The sequence below is a fragment of the Daucus carota genome, chromosome 2 (assembly GCF_001625215.2).
Source record: "Daucus carota subsp. sativus chromosome 2, DH1 v3.0, whole genome shotgun sequence".
NCBI classification, from domain to species: Eukaryota; Viridiplantae; Streptophyta; class Magnoliopsida; order Apiales; family Apiaceae; genus Daucus; species Daucus carota.
The window spans coordinates 54,211,651-54,230,012 of NC_030382.2; the positions used below are offsets into that span (position 1 = coordinate 54,211,651).

General features: G+C 33.7%; 2 protein-coding genes across 2 annotated transcripts; both read left to right on the forward strand.

The window, feature by feature from the left end:
• The first annotated feature begins 863 nt into the window (after positions 1–863).
• Positions 864–1,811, forward strand: LOC108206522 (ethylene-responsive transcription factor 4). Its single transcript, XM_017376851.2, has one exon. The coding sequence runs from the start codon at positions 949–951 to the stop codon at positions 1,588–1,590; it is 642 nt and encodes a 213-aa protein (XP_017232340.1). The 5' UTR covers positions 864–948; the 3' UTR covers positions 1,591–1,811.
• A 13,823-nt stretch (positions 1,812–15,634) lies between these two features.
• On the forward strand, positions 15,635–16,201 carry LOC135150560 (uncharacterized). The gene has a single exon (XM_064086938.1). The coding sequence runs from the start codon at positions 15,635–15,637 to the stop codon at positions 16,199–16,201; it is 567 nt and encodes a 188-aa protein (XP_063943008.1).
• The last annotated feature ends 2,161 nt before the right edge of the window (positions 16,202–18,362 follow it).

Sequence of the window (18,362 nt, forward strand, 5' to 3'; positions counted from 1 at the left end):
GTGTAAAAAATGAGTAAAGTTGGATGAAGAGTGGGTAAAGTGGCGGGACCCATTTGTATTTAATTATAAATTTGTGATAGTGGAGGAAAGTAGTGGGTGTAATAGTGTTTATATTACTTCCTCTGGTCCTTTATATAAGGCACCTTGACTTTTTGCAGATTGTTTTAGGAGCTTTGACCACATACTTAAAATTAATATTTTTAAATTTTTCTTTTTCTGAATAAAATATAAATGTTATATTTTTATTCAGAAAAAGAAAAATTTAAAAATATTAATTTTAAGTATGTGGTCAAAGCTCCTAAAACAATCTGCAAAAAGTCAAGGTGCCTTATATAAAGGACCAGAGGGAGTATTATAAAATAAAGATAGTGGAAAAAGTAGTCGGTGTAACAGTATTTTACATTATTAAAAATTGTTATTTTAGGAATGTATATAAATGACGGGACATCCCAAAAAGGAAACTGTATAGAAATGACTGGGACGGAGGGAGTAATTAAAAATTACGAATTTTATTATATGATAAAAACACTTAAAAATATGTTTTGTAAATATAATATATCAAAAGAATAGGTAACATTAAAAAAACAAAGTTTTAAAATTCTTATTTAGGATATATCCATATCGTACATGATCTTATTCTGGATTTATTACTAAGTTCAATTACTTGAACAAAATTGAAACTAGTACAAACTGGTACTGGCCTATCAAAAAAATAAGGACGCCGCAACAAAACCTACTAACCCCGTGTGAGACAGCCCTATTTGAAATTACAGTAATACCCACCAGCCCAGTACACGTATGGGGCGGCTACGTCCGTTTTTCATTGGTCAAACCCCACCTCTCTATCTTATATATACACCCCCTTTATCACTCACATTCTTCACCACCTCTCGCCTTGTTTTCCTCCCCAAATATAAAACACCCACATATAATTAATCAAAAATAAAAATGGCAACTGCGGCATCCGAAACAGTCGAAGACGCCGCCAACGGCAAGGAGTCATCGAAAGGAGTCGAAGTCGGCGGCGGCGAGGAGGTGCATTACAGAGGCGTGCGAAAGAGGCCGTGGGGCAGATACGCCGCCGAGATAAGAGATCCCAACAAGAAGGCTAGGGTTTGGTTGGGGACTTTCGACACGGCTGAGCTCGCGGCGAGGGCTTATGATGACGCCGCACGGGAATTTCGTGGCGACAAGGCCAAAACAAACTTTCCAGCGCCTGATACGAGGAGGAATGATGGTGAAATTCAGGTGAGTCAGAGCCCGAGTCCGACGAGTACTGTTGAGTCGTCGAGTCAGGAAAGGTTTGCGGCGGCTGTGAACCCAAACCTAGCTGTCCTGAATGGTGGGGTCGGGTCTTGGCTCGGGTATGGGTCGGGTTATGGGTTACCTCTCATGTACCCGTATTATTGCAAGCCTTATGGGCCGATGCAGGGTTATGGATTGCCGCCGATGCTTTACAGAAACCCTGAGTTTCGGGCCAACCTCCTTGCAGCTCGAAGTGACTCAGCCTCTTCTTCTGTGGTTGATGTGAATCCGACCCGGAAAGGACTCGATCTTGATCTGAACTTGCCACCTCCATCGGAGGATTGATGTGATTAAAAGCTGTTGGTTTATGAATGATTTAACTGTAGTCAGTGCTGAAAATTATAGAACAGGAGTAGTTATGATTTTAATGGAACTTCCGGTGAAAAGTTGCCTGTAGAAGATTATATTATGATATGTTTCTTAACGACGGCGAATGTTAAATTGTTGTTTGCTGTTTGTTTTATTCAGTTGCTATATCCTCCTAATGGAAACTACTATTCTTACAATGCTTTGTTCTTTTTATTTAGTGGTTCTTTCCAATGATTGAATATTCAATATTATTTTATAGCAACCGCATAAACTAGTGTAATATACTCTCTTCATCACATTTTCTACGTTACTTTTTCGCATATATTTTGAGGTTCTGAAAAAATATATATAGTTTCATAATTTTTAGATAAAAATTTAACGTTTAAATTTTTAATTAAAAGAATAAATTAAAAGTATAATATAGAACTATATCGTATAAGAGCAACTCCAACAACTATTTAACATCCTCCTCATACATAATATTATTAAATGAGCTCTTAGTTTTTTAAGATACAAAATCACCTGAACACTCCAAGAACCCTCCTCATATCCAGACTCTATGATTATATATATATATATGTTCTGTTAGTACAAATCTGATCAAATTGATTACTAGTACCAGTTTCCAAGATAGCACCAGGTACACAGACAAGGAAAATGTGAGAAAAGCTACCATATATTAATAAAAAATTGAATGAGGAAGATGGATAGACTCCTCACTAGTGAGGAGAGGTTTGAAGCTCCTAAGAATATGAGGATGACTTAGGAGCCTGTTGGAGGCACGTTTTTCTTCAATTTCTTCAAATTATAGGTAAAGAGCATGTATAGAGAGTCTGTTGGGGTTGCTCTAAGAATCTCAAAAATACTTGTATTAGTTTGTTTGAGTAAGAAACCGCACACATATTGGCCGGCGGTGGTCGTTGGCGTAGTGATAGTTTCTGCAAGTAAACTGTCTTATCTCTTACATTTATTCATAAGCAGATGTTGCATAAAACAAATCGTTTGCTTTAGCTTGGACCCGAACACATATTGGTCGGCGGTGATCGTTGGCGCAGTGGTAGTTTCTGCAGGTAAACTGTCTTATCTCTTACATTTATTCGTAAGCAGATGTTGCATAAAACAAACCATTTGTTTTAGCTTGGATCTCGGTTTTGGTGTAATAGCGGTCAGATATCAGTAAATTACTGCTCCTTCCGTCCCACTTCTTTTGTTTCTTTTGACTTTTTGTGGTTAAATTGACTCAAATTTGATTGAAATTTACATATATTAAACAATTGAAAAAAGTATAGAAAATATATTACTAAAATCAACATTTATTCTATTTTAAAGTGTATTTTTCGATTTTTGAAGATTATATAAAAATAATTATTTATTATCGGTCAAAATTTGGTCAATTTGACCATAAAAAAATGTGAGACGGAGGGAGTAATAGTTGATATCTCGCAGGCATATGAACATATGATAATAGGAGTATTCATATTATTATTCAACTTTTTGTTGTCACATTTTAGTAGAAATTAGTTCGTTCTTATTTTAAATATGCAACTAAAAATGGTTGATTAAAAATGTTAATCAGTAGAAATTAGTTGCTACTGATATTTTGTTTCAATATTAATTAAAATATTTATTATTATTTTTTGAGTTATTATAAGATATTATCATGGTATGATATTTTATGAGGTGCCACACGTTTCTGATCTAATTATTGAAGTTTGACTAAAATTATGAATATTGGAATTGTATGATATCAAAAGCCGTATTTTCTTTTTCATATAATTTTTATTTAGAGTATGTTTGAATTATTTGTAATTAATTTTTTTGCAGAATTAGAGATATATTCTAATACATATAAAATATATTTGATAGAACGGAATATAGTTTCTGTACATGACATCATTAGCATGTTTTAAATCATCATATTACCAGCTATCAAGCTTGCAAAAACAAAAGTAATACTTATATTGATTCTTAATATTTTAATTACTTATTGTGAAGTACACGTGGCCGAATTTGACAAGATAATTATTATTATTCAATTGTTATTCTTGTTAAATTTATTTTATGGCAACAAATGATTTAATAATTCATATCAAGCTTTTAAATAGAATCTAATATTCTTTTTCACTTATTTTAATATTAAAGTATTTATATGAGCCCGACGACGAATATATGATTATTGGTCGATTTGCTGAACTTAATATACATAATTCTTATAATTGAAAAATGAAATAAAATTTATTAGTAAGAAAAATTTTATTGCAAGTTCATAACTTATAGATGTAAAATTAATAATATCATATAAAATGTTTATAAATTTTTCAAAAATGTTAAAAAAACAAATTTATAAAATCAAATTTCAAAAAACTTAAATAAGTAAGTAAAGAAAATTATGATTTTTTGAATTCTATAGTTGGACTTATATATTGGGGCCGTTTGGGTTAGCTTAAAAGAAGTGACTTCTTTATAGTAAAGAAATAGAGTAGAAGTGAGAAGTAAATAAGTTAATAAAGTGTTTGGAAAAAATACAGAAGCTGTGACAGAGAAGCTAACATTTTCAACTTCTTAAAATGCTTCTGCTTCTTTAATTACACAAACGGGTCAAAAGAAGCAGAAGCCAGAAGCAGCTTCAGCTTCCATGAACCAAACAGGCCCATTATAAGTTTATTGTAAAAATAATATAACTCAGACTTATATAGCCGAAACCAGTAACATAAGTTTTATCCCCTGATATCTTGCTTTCAAAGTTAAATAATTTAAAATAAGAGGAAGGTGGTAAACAGCTGCAAGGAGAAAACATAAAGGATACTATGTCCGTATTTTACATGTCAATTTTGATTTTTAAAAAATTAAATTGATCAATTTTTTAATAATATTATAAATTATTTATTTATTATTTTTTAAATCTAAAAATTACATATAAAATAGATTATATACTTTTTAATACTATACTTTTTATTATTATTTCATTTTTTTTGACACATAATTATTTCTAATTATATGATAGATATATAAAAATTAAAAAGAGACTGTGAGCGGTATACGTGGGTGGACTGTGAAGAGTTGGGGAAATAGACGGAGCCATAGACGGATAGGGATCAAGATATATGTGCGTGGACAATAATGAAGTCAAGACAAACGGGTCCCAAGATTAGCGGCTTCTGGTGAAACACCGACCGAAAATAATTCTTATGGCTGACCCATCTAGGAGACACCTTGTACCTCGAGATTCGAGCCTCCAGCTATTAGGTCACGTGTAATACATCCTCCCTTTCTCAATACGGACCACGCAGCAAACGGATTGGAGTGAGGTTTTTTTTTTTATCCGCGCCCCCTATTCTGCACTACATGCAAATTACTACTGTACACCGTGAAATATTAAGAACTCCGCGCGATAAACCATCCTCGCCTCTTCGGTTTTAATTTAAAATAAATAATTATTATGAGAAATTAATTAGACGTGAAAACTAAAAGAAATTTATATTTTTGGACAACTTTTTTAATATCTATATTTACTGTGTATAAAAATTACTAATAAAATAAAAAAAAAATTTGATCAAGTTTATTTTTCAGACATATATATATATACTTTTATAAATCAGAAATAACTTATTCATTAAATAATTTCTAAATCAATTTTAGATTTATAAGTCAGAATACGACACGTCATTCAATTTTTGTAAGAGGAACGGCGTGGAATGGAAAAAGGGCTTCGCATTTGTGTTTATGGAAAACTGTGTAACGGCGCCGCGAAAAATTGCAGAGGGATGATTATGAAATGTGCACCTTCCTTGGACAGCCGTCAACGATGATAAAGAACGACCCGAGTGTCCGGAAACGACGAACACAAGGCGCGTGTTGAACTTGGTGTGGGGTGACACCTTTGCTGCTGACAATATTTCCCTTTGGTGGGGGGACATCATTTTTACGTTTGACTCAAGTACTTCAACCATCTCTGCTTTTGTTGCAACGAAGTTTTATTGCCATAATGTATTCCCGCATCTTAAATTATGGCGCCTGCTTGTTTTGAACAATTGATTTCGATTTTTTTTGTCCATTTATCTAAATTGCATTCTCCCGTTCTCCTTACGCCGGTTGACATGGTTAACTTAAAATAAGTGTTTCTTACTTAAAAGCAAAAAAGTGAAGTAGAAATTAGAGGTTGGTTAAGATTTATAAGTAATTAAAGTGTTTGTAAAAAAAATAGAAATCATTGAATAAAAGTTAAGAATTCTAATTTTTTATCAATGCTTCTCGATTTTTTACATAAACTAACTTAAAAAGTGGGGCTTAAAAGTCCCACCAAACACCAACTATATATATCCGCTTGATCTACAAATTACAAATATCCCAAGTGGCAAGCTAATTATGCGATCGCGTCATACCGCAGCTCCAAAAATTGGAGCGGACTGTTTCGTTCGAATCAGAAAAAGGGGGAGGAATTATGAAAGAGAAATGAAGATAAAAGAATGACGGTGAATTGTATGATTTGTTTGGTTTTGATGAAAAGTTATATAACTATGTCTCTATTTAAGTATCCAAATATAGAATAGTTTCTAAAGAGTTGATGAAATATATGCTTTTAGTAATATTTTTTTATTTTAATAAGATAATATAATTTATTATTTTGAGATATTATTATTATTTAAATGATTGACTTATAAATTATTTCAAAATTATTTTTGATATAAAATTTAATTAAAATTTTTAATTTTTAAAAAGCATTCGCATATCACTTTATTTATAATGATTACTGAAATAAGTTATAAATGATAAAGGGAAAAAATAATGAAAGAAAACCAAATACCTGATGCGGTGGAGAATAAATAACGAGGAAAGTTGGGTTAATCTGAGAGTAAAAAAATAAAGAAAAAAGGGCTACAATTTTTTTAAGACAAATATCAACAAAATATTTAATAAAAGTGATGTGATTTGTTAAATGAATAAATGGACTAAGGTACTGTTTGGGGTTGCTGTTGCACACAGCAACAGCAGCTTTTTACTGAAAAGCAGGTGAAAAACTGTTTGGTAAATCGAAAAGCAGCTTTTCCGAACATCAGCTTTTGACTAAAAAGCTGCGGTTAGAAAAAGCAGGTCCTCCCATGTTTTTGGAAAAAGCTGCTTTTCAGCTTTTGCAGAATGCTGTTATAGATTTCATTATAAAATCTAACCAAAAACATTATTTTTTTTATATTATAACTCAAAATAAGTAAATATAAAAAAAATTACCAAACAGTTATCTGATTTCTGCAACAGCACTTATTTTACCAGCACTTTTTCTGACAGCACAGCAATTTTTAACAGCACTCCCAAACAGACCCTAAAGTAGTATCAATCACATCTTCAAACCTTTTTTCCCTATAATTTAAGTTTATATTTCTTTTCTTTTTTGCTAAATTAAGTTTATATTTCTTGTAAATAAATATATATTTTAATATTTTTCAAAATTAGTCAGAGCCGAATCCCATTCTCAAAACTAACATGGGAAGGGGTGGCAATTTCGGGTAACGGGTCGTGTTCGTGTCAGCAATCGGGTCGATTTCGGGTCAAGCTAAAATCACTTAAAATTGAATAAAACTGAGAATTGAAGTTATTAGAAATGAAATTCTGATTTCGGGTCATTTCGGATCCATTTCGGGTGAATCGAATGATTTTCGAGTCATTTTCGGGTTTCTGTCTCAGTAAATCGGGTTTCGGATTGGGTCGGGTTCGAGTCGGATTTCGGATCGTGTCTGAGATTGCCACCCATGGGATAAATTCACTCTGTACAATCCTACTCGCATCACCAAACTTAATTAGTCTTGTTGGAGACTTGGAGCTATACTGGCGGCAGTTCAAGTCGGATGGCGTGTGGGGTTGCTAGAAATGACCTGTCAGTAGCTGCTTGTGTAATCTCTCTAGCTTTCATTGCACCTCAACTCGGCGAATAAGACGCGTTTGTCGCGACTTCACGCGTCTACTATAAAAACTTTTCTCATTTACCATTTTAACACGTAGAGTTGTTCGTGGGATAAGAAAAATCACTAATTTATGTCTAATCTCTTAAGACTAAATATAATTATGATAATTATGAGTGATATTGTTAAATTGTATTTATGAGTACTTTTATAATTAAAATTAATATAAAATTTAAATTAATAATAATCAAAATTATATTGATAAGAATGATAAACACAAACATGAAAAGTATAAAAATACCAAAGAAGTATCATTGTTCCCTTTTTTTGGGCCGGGTTCACTTCTAATCGGAGGTGACACATTTTTCTTGCAAGGATTAATACTAAGATCACAGTAATTTACTTTTTGTTTAAATTTCATAAAAATACAATATAAACAAATTATTAGAGAGTAAAATTAATCAATCAAATAATATGAAGATTATCGACCATTAATGTGTCTGGGTTTTAAGTATACGAGTTAAAATAATAATGTGTATGGGTTTTAAGTATTAGAGTTAAAATAATATTTTTACTTTAAAATAAATGATTTATAATTGGATAATAAGTTAAGTAAGTGTGTGTTTGGGCAAGGCTGAGAATCACTTTTATTTATAAGAAGTTGACTTCTGCTTAATTACTTTTTAAGCTAACTTCTACTTTTGTTAACATGTTTGTCGTACTTATAAAAAATTAAGAAATGCTAATTTTATTTTTCAAGACTTCTAATTTTTGCTCTTACTTTACTTCCCAGTTTTACTCCATTTTTATACTTTAAGCAAGAAACATTTTTTTTCAAGTTTGCCCAGACGCATCTGATAATAAGAAATTAAAAAAAACTACTTGTACTCCTTCCGTCCTACTAGATTTCTTACGATTTCCTTTTTGGAATGTCCCACCCAATTATTTACATTTCAAAATTTACCAAAAATAGTTAATGGGTCCCACAACTTCCCAATTTTTCCTTTCTTTTCACACTACTTGTACTCTCTTCCACACTACTTTTACTCAGCTATCTACTTTTTATACATTAAAAATTATGGGTCCACCACTTCACCCACTTTTCTTTCACTTTTCCACTGCTTAGGAGTACATATAATTAACGTCCGTGCTCAAACCAAACGTAAAGAATTGGCTGGGACGGAGGGAGTATAATAATAATGCTAAATTTATATAACAATAATTAATTATTATTTGAAGTGTTTTAACAAATATATACATGAAATAATTATAAATAATATACATATGTATCTAATATAATTTTATTCATAATTACTAGTATATCTATATATTATTATATTACAGTGTGGTACGATTTGAATTACACTAGTAATTTGTTGCAACTTGCATCACACTGCGCAGTTTATAAAAAATTCAACTCACAAACATAAATTATAAAAATATATACGTTGAGTGTGGACACGGTAATCAAGAAAATATGTAAAAATAATAAAATTAGATGAATAAATATGTAAAAATAATAAAATTAGATGAATAAAATTAGATCAAATCTACACAATTAAATATCATTGTCTGAGCAAATGCATCTGAATTCACGTGAGCGGCCGTAAAAAGTAAATTCGAGTAATCTCCAAGAAACTGTATCTCCTCTGTCTCATCCAAATATTAACATTTTTAATGTAAAAAATATTTAAAGTAAAAATGAAAAGATAAGAAAAATAAGGATACTTAAAACTTTCTCTGATCCGTTATATAAGTTATTTGAGTTTTTACATATAATTTTAGGTACTTTGACAATATAACTAAAAATAATATTTCTATAATTGTTTTATGAATATAAATATAACATAAATATTTTATTCAAAAAATTCAAAAATATAAATTTTACATATGTGATCAAACTTCCTAAAGATATGCGTAAAAGATTAAACGACTTATATAATCAATTATTGAAGAAATAATCAATCGTTAGTGGTTTATAAAATCAAATTTAAATATATTATTATTAAATTTGTTATGAAAAACAATAAATCATTGATAAAATATTGTCATAAACTATTAATAAATATTAAATTTTGATTCGGCCGAATCTCTTATATACTATGACACCGGTACTCGCTTTTTTTTTATATGACTCTTGACTTTTTGCACCCATTTCAATGTGCTTTTACTGGACCTTCAAAATATTGTTTTTTAATTTTTTTTTTTAAAATAAGAGTAGGTAAAAGATAGTTTAATCAAAAAATACTTTTAACTTTTAAAGATCGGTCAAAGTGCAAGAACTCAAGCAGCCTATTAAAAATAACAGAGGGAGTAATAGCAGCGTCGAGACTGGTCTGTCGTTACTCGCTACCGCGTAAGGAGTGTAGTCTATTTGAGTTTGTAAATCACGAGGTACTAGGAAGAAATGGAGTATATATCACTGTTATCTATACTATGAATGAGATAGTAGAGCTGGTCGTTATCGGTGGCCGGCTGCCCGTTTCTTATTCAAAAAATCATTACATATTCAAAGAATTATTACATTCAATGGGAGAAGCTAGAGAAATCGATATAGGAATAAATTATCATCAAATAAAATCATGTTAATTAGTTTAAGTTTAGAGAGCCAATGACAAGACTGTTGTTGAATTATCATCGTTGACAGTAACTGGAAAAGACATCTCCTTTTGGTTTTTGCTGTAAAAACTGAAAAGAGATAACGTTAACCTTTTCATGGTGGAATGGTGTGTTAATTCTTATCCGGAAAAAATTAATTAAAATATCATTAAAAATATTTCTACATTTATAATAAACCTACACAATGTTACTCCTTACGTCTCATTCATTTGTATACAATTTTTTTTTTACGTCCACCAACTGTATACGTAAACTTTTATAATATAAAATAGGGAAATTATGAATGGTACCACTGTGTAATTGGCTTTTACAAGTGGTACCACTTCGAGTTTTTGACTTACAAGTGGTACCATCGTGTTTAAATATTAAAGCTACGCAACCATTCCGTCGAGCAACCGTCAAGTAAACGTTTGTACAAGTGTATTAAACGGTGTATTAACAGTTGAAAATAAATAAAGAATACGGTCTAAATACAGAGACACGTGTTGAGCAGCCGATAAAAACAAAAAGCCCAAAAAAGAAACATTTTAACGGGCAAAACCCTTCTTCTTCTTCTGTAATTGAACATAGGGTTTAAGCGGAGCTGTGCATTTTGTCGTTGCGTGCATCCTCTGACCTCTCAACCTCGATCACAGATTCACAGGTATTGATTGTTGCTCTCTTCTTGCTCGTGTAATACATTTGTGACTAGCCGTAGCGATTGTTTGAAAAAAGATGCATGCACATATATATACATATCTGTTCTTGTAGTGATTGGTTTGTGTTTTCCTCTTTATTTGTTAGTTTATTGTTAGTTTTTCACATATTTGCAGAATGGGTGATAACAAAGTGTTGAGATTCTTTTGGAGGGCCAGTGTGATTGAAATTAGAGTAGATATAGATGAGTGTAATATTATGGATGTTGTTATTGACTATGAAGATGAGGCTAAAAAAAGAGGGGTGAAGTTGGATTTTGCATTTCCAACATTTAGATATGCTTATAAGGGCGAACACCAACTGCTTGTAACTGATAAGGATTTAATGAAAATGTTTGAGAGATTGGCTGAGAAAGAGGTGATACATATATGTGTTGGGACTACTGTTAGGCCTAATGAATTGTACAAGACCAGTCCTGACACTGCTTGAAGGTAAATTACTACTTGTACTATGTTTGTGGTATGCTTGTGCTATGTTTTTTCTCCTAATGTTTGCTATTTTTTCTCCAAGCAGGAATCAGGAGAGTGTGTATGGTTAGGATGGCAACTAGAGCTGAAAGAGCAAGACTTTGGAAGGATGATGATCTATGTCCCAAGATTGGGAAGCTGCTCAAATCTATAAGCAAGGACATCATTACCTGCAAGGCTTTTATGTCTAGTCCTGGGGAATATGAGATTCATGAAGGTAAATCTCAGTTTCCATTGTCACTTAATAACAAGATATGTTCTTGTGGAGCATGGCAGATCTCTGGGATCCCTTGCAGGCATGCAATCAGGGCAATGATTCATGCAAAGATTGATCCACAGAAGGTGGTTAGTACTTGGTTTCATGTCAGCACTTACAAACAAATCTACAACTACAGTATTTCACCTATTCCTGATAAAGAACAGTGGCAAACCTATGAGGACTTACCTGTTCTCAGTCCACCTACTATGAAGAGAGGTGTTGGAAGGCCATGTAGAAACAGGAGGAGAGATGTAACATCTGGGATTATCCGTGTAATTATCTGAATGATTAATGAATATTATATGAATTTTATATGAATTTCTGTGAATTAATTGGTTCCAGTTCTATTAATTTAGTTATGTATTTCTGATTAAATTTGAGGAATATCAATTTTTATATGTTCAGCACAAAATATAGTTTATTTAGATATTTTCATATCGATTTATGTATTGTTCGATGATTTTATATTTGATTTACGGATTTAATTATGTATATTTTTAATTAATTATTAATTATTTTGATTTCTTCGAAAACCGTTAACCTACAACGGTACCGAGATTTTACTTCCCGAAAATTTCAACAAAATTCACCTTTAGCTTAATTTGAACATTCCGGACATTTTTCATGTTTTGACTTTTTCGATCCGGAGTACGGTTTGTTCCGGAGTCGGTCCGGCGGAGTTTTTCGGTATTAGATAATTATCTAGTTGTCTCGATAAACGTGAAATACAATATTTTATTCTCATCCTTATCTTGTAATAATGACGGTGGGACCCGCGTATTAATGACAGATTAAAAAGCCCGTTTGATGATTATCTCGAAAACCGGTACCGATTGGACCCGTTTTATTAGTATAAAGCTACTAAACAGTGTATTTTCATGCCATATATGATCCAAAGGGGTATTAATTATTCTTAAGTATAAATATACTTAACTGTACTTTATTTTATTACGAAAATCATAAAACCAGTTAAAACCGAGAAATTCCCGAGAGAGTTCTTCGTGTTCTTGAGATTCAAACGAGGATTTGGAGGTGTTATCGGACTCGGATTTTGGTGTTCAAGTAGCCAAATCGAAGGTTTCGACGTGTAGAATCCATTTTCATCATCAAAATCAGTGCAGCAACATCAGGTGGGTTTGGATTTTGAGTTTTAAATTCGAAATAAATAAGCTCAAATTAGGGCTTTTTGATTTTGAAGTTGTTTGTGTGATTTGATGATTGTATGTTGTAGATAATGTTCTCCTGATCATTTTGGTATATCACATGCTTGAGTTGGAGTTCAATAACATGTAGAAATTAAGGTTTAATCTTCGAGTTAGGGTTTATATAAGTATGAATGTTCTTAATTGATTTTGGGGTTTTCTTATTGAGTGAATCTGGGTGTGTTTTGAGGCCGGGAATGGGTAGAGCATGACAAGAGGAGTTGATTGGCACCTCGGGTGCGTCTGTTGGAGGTCAGGAGCGTCCCCGCCGGAGCCACGAAGCTCGCCGGCGGCGAGCCCTGTTCCTCAAGGAATTCCGGCCGATATCGGCCTCGTTTTAAGGATGTGAGCTTGGATTTGGACTCCATGGGGAGTGGGGAATCGATCTGCACCTCTTGGTGCAGAACCGAGGTGGCCACCGCCGTCTCCGGCGGTCAGGGGTGTCGCCGGTGGTAAATTACCACCTGGCCCCCTGACTTTTGGAGATGGTGACTTGTGGTCCCTGAAGTTTCCAAATTTTCAGTTGAGTCCCTCCTCTAGTTTTCAAAACTTGCAATTCAAACCCTGGACTTTTAAAAAGTTTTAAAAATGATTTCTGATTTAAATTTAATTTCGAAAATCATTTATTTTAATTTCAAAAATTGTTTTTAATTATTTATTAATTCAAAAATAAATCTGATTTAATTTATTAATTAATTTTAATTAGTAATTAATTATAATAATTAGTCAATTAATTTAATTATTAATCGATTAATTGTTTTAATTAATTATTAATTGATTTTAAGTGATTTATTAATTAGATTTAATTATTTTTAAATATTTTTAAATGATTTTAAAATTCCGAAAAATAGTTTCGAGCTTTAAAATATTATTTTAAAATATGATTGAAGCTCGTTAATTGATTTCAAATGATTTTGGACTTGATTTCGAGTATCCAAAATTGATTATTTATTTATAAAATGATTCTTTGACCCGTTTTAATTCCGAAAAATGTTTAAAAATTCATAAGAAATACCAGAAAAATCCGTTTGACTTCAAACCTCTTTTGAAAAATATATTTTAGTAAATATTTTATGTGATATGTGCTATGTGCTATCTAATTGACATGTTATGTGTCTACGTGATTGATATAAAATTGTTTTTGACATATCTTTTGATCCGTAAATCGGATTTGGGTGAAACGAAGGGTAGATAGAAGCCCGTTTCGAATGTAAGATGATGAGAATAGTATGAGATCACCTATTGATAATTAGTTGTGATGATTAGCAGAGAAGCGAGGCGTAATAAAGGGAAAAGCAACTGGATATAGAATAGTATATCGAGCAGGAGCGATTGAAATTTGAAATCGTCAGTATAAGGCAAGTTTCCTTGATACTTTCCTTCAATTATATAGATATGATTCCTGATGTGATTGCTTTGTGAGCATTCTAATTCACTCATAACACTTATTGAGCCTGATCCTGTATTGTTTGATTCATTGATTCCTGAACCATCAATCAGATTCCTTAAATACCACTTGAACTATTCATTCATTCATTGATACTTGAACTACTAATTTGATTCTTTGATACCTATTTTGAAACCTTATTCAATTGTAAACCTTCAGACCTTGGGATTTTTGAATAAATACCATATAAACCCCATTCCAGTGTTTTGGTACACCCTTGATATCCCAACCAATTGACTGGAAGTCAATTCTATCTGGAATACCATACACCTTACAATTTTTATTCCTTTTCAGTAACCTAATTTCTTTGAATTTGAAAACACCCTTTGACATGTGAATCCTTTTCCAAAAACTAGGAACCTTATTTCATACAAACCACGACTATTGTTATACCTGAAATCCAGATATGCTATATCTGATCCATTGACTCGTGGAATTATTCCTGATTCTTATTTTGAAATATTTTGAAGATGCTCCTGAATTGCATTCTGTTTTTGCTTCAAAATTTTATCATGTTATTATTAATTCTGTTTATTGAAATATGTTGCTGCTTATCCTGATTCCTAATAGAATTGGATAGTTTTTTCTGAAATGGACCAAATGAATGGTCAGACCAGATGAGTGGTCGCTTTAGGCCAATGTGTGCCTTGGATCCAGTAAACGAGCATGGCGGGGCCTGCTCGGGGTTAGTGTCTGACTGATCAGCAGCCTAACCTTTGGTTTTTAAAAATAAAATTAATATCCAATTCTAATTGAAATTCTAAAAAGAAACTTTGATATTGAGATGGATTCTCTTAAATACTGATTTCCATCACCTTTTGATAAATGTTTAAATGGACATTGTTATACTTGCTGAGCTTGTTAGCTCACTCTTGCGAAACTCTATGTTCTTTCCTGTGAAAGCAGAGAAGGTTGGTAACGATGATCCGCAGGCTAGTGGTAAGGCCAGGATTCCAGGCTGAGAGATGGAGAGAGCTATCGGCAGCACCTGACTTTTTATATATGTATTAGTTTGAATAATGAGACACAAATGACGTGTAAGTTTGTAAGAATTAAGTTTATATTTTGGGATTTGGGTTTGTAATAATTAAAGTTGTGTTGTGGCTTGTTTTATACTTTAACCTGTTGCGATCCATGGACAGTTAAGGGTCACTGCATATTTTATATTATTAATTACAGGTTATGTTATGGTGTGGACCCCAAACTTCTGACCCGGGTTTGGAGGGCGCCACAGGTTGGTATCAGAGCGACAGGTTTAAGTCAATGAAACAAGCCTAGATTGTTAGGTTGGGTAGAAGTTTAGGACTAGAAATGAGTGATAGGTAGATAGAACGTTGAGAGGTTGAGGATTATTCGTAATAGATTTAGGGTTGATGTTGGTAGTGGATGCAGATGCTCATACGTGTTTGTTTATGTTGATTCTCAGACTATCAGGTATGTCAGGCCCCAGTACCCCGGTTCATTCTGATCATTCAGAGTCGACAGTTGAGGGACTTCCACCCCGTCCAGGAGTTGTACCAGTATCTTCACCCAGGGCACTTACACCCCCACCTGTAGCTGGACCTTCACGTCCACCTGGATACCCTCGTAGTGGACAGACCCCTATTGCACCTATACCCCTTAGGATGGTACCCCCACCTGCTCCCATTGTACGACCTCCTATCCGTGGACCCCCACCAGAGCATGAGTCTTCAGGATTTTCAGGTGTCGGACCCTCTTATCCGTGTTCCCCTCTTTCAGTACCCTATCACTACTATCAGGCACTTTTGATGGAGAGAGAGGAGCTGTTGGGCCAGATTAGAGAGTTGACACAGGCGATGGGGGAGTTAGACCCCAGCAGAGCAGAGCGACAGCTGAGAGAGGAGATACGTGCTTTTAGGACAGAGGCAGTAGAGAGGTTATGTGGGATCACCGCACCACTGGGTACCCCTGGAGATATTATAGATTGGGCTCGTTGGGTCTTGGAGCGACTGGACGTTATCGGAGGACCAGACTTTCCCTAGGTCTGGAGTGTATCAGATGTTGGAGATGATCAGTACTATAGTGAGTAGTGTGTATGATGCAGCATAGTGAGTAGTTGTATCAGGTCAGCAGATTTTGACATGTACATATAAACTAGCGGAGCTGGCCAGATGATGTGTATGTTGTTATGATCATCAGCAGATTTTGACATGTATATATAGACTAGCTGAGTTGACTGGATAGCCTTGTTGTTGCTGTTGTTGTACCTTACTTTTGATGAAGCGCTTGACGCTTGTATCCTTAGCACTGACTTATATATATCAGCATCTTTTACTTTACAGTCTTGTCCTTTACTTTATCGCACTTGTTCTACTTTACTTTACTTTACTTTCAGTACCGATCATAAACTCTTGTGATAATATTGCAACCTTTCTTTTAATGTTTTACATTCTGTAAAGAAGCATGCAATTTATTTAGTTAAACAATCTCAAAAATGTTTTCAAAAATGTATAATTCTGTTTTCTTAAAAACTTTTTATAAAAAGAGAATTTGATTTAAAACGACTAAGTAAATTGTTTCTTCTTTACAGAATGATTCCAACAAGACATACTCGTGCCAACAGTGATCCTGAAGGCACCAACAGCATCAATGATAACAATGATAACCAGAATGTCAACATAGGCCCAGTAGATCCTGCTGTGGCCCAACTCATTCAAATTTTGGCTCAACAAACTGCTCATCTTACCCGACAACAGCAACATCAAGAGAATCCTAGGGTAACTTTTAAAACTTTTCAGGCAGTTAATCCTCCAGAGTTTAAGGGCTCAGCAGATCCGGTTGCAGCCCAAACATGGTTAAAAGAAATGGAAAAGTGTTTTGCATTAGTTCCAGCAAGTGAGGATCAGAAAACAAAGTTTGCTAGTCACTACTTAAAGAATGAAGCAACGTATTGGTGGGAATCTGTGAAGAGTATGGAAGGTACAGTTGAGATGACTTGGGAGAGGTTTAAGGAATTGTTTTTAGAGAAGTATTTTCCTAGGTTTCTTCAAGATCAAATGGAGTTGAACTTTTTAGAGTTGAAACAAGGAAATATGTCTGTGGTGGAATATGAGAATAAGTTTGCGGAATTGGCTAGGTTTGTGCCAACTTATGTAGAGACAGATAGGCAGAAAGCAAAAAGATTCCAACAAGGTCTGAAGCCTTGGATTAGAAGCAAGTTAGCTATTTTGCAATTAGAAACGTATGCGGCAGTGGTTGAGAAGGCAATGATTGCGGAGGCTGAGAATGAGTTGTTTCAGAAATCTAAAGAGGATAAGAAGAGAAGAGGAGGATCATCTCATCAAGGAAAATTTCAGAAGAAAGGGAAATTTCAAGCAGGAGGAAGTTCTAATTTTAAGAAAATAGGCAGTGGTGGACAGGGAGGACGTTTTCTTACGGGAAGTCAGGCCATTCAGCAAAGGTCTTCAATGCCGGAATGTCAAACGTGTGGCAAGAGACATGGAGGAGTATGTAACAAACTGAATGTGGTATGTTTTAAATGCAACCAGAAAGGACACTACTCTAGAGAATGTCAGAACCAGCCAGCAATAAAGGATCAGACCAATAGAGGCTCAACAAGTAAGACTCCAGCCATAGGATATACATGTTTTAAATGTGGAAAGCCAGGACATATGGCTAAGGACTGCAAGACACCAGCCCCTGCTAGCAATGCACTTAGAATCATGGGAACTGTTCCAGAAGTGAATGAACCTCCTAGGGCAAGAGTTTTTGATATGTCAGTGAAGGATGCTATTCAGGATGCAGATGTGGTGACAGGTACGCTTAATGTAAACTCTATAAATGCCAAGGTGTTAATTGATTCCGGAGCTACTAGATCATTTATTTCTCAAGCTTTTGTTGATAAGTTGAATTGTCCAGTTGAATTGTTGAATGAGGTTATGAATGTAGAACTAGCTAATCAGGATCGTATCTCTGTTAATCGAGTTTGCCCTGATTGTGAAATTGAGATTTTAGGGAATAAGTTTTGTGCCGACTTGATACCTTTCAAGTTGGGGGAGTTTGATGTAATCCTAGGGATGGATTGGTTGTCTAAACATAGTGCGCAGATAGATTGTAAAAATAAGAAGGTAACATTAATATCACCAGACGACGAGGTAATAACATTTAGAGGACAGAAGCAAGTAAGGAAATTTTTAACCATGA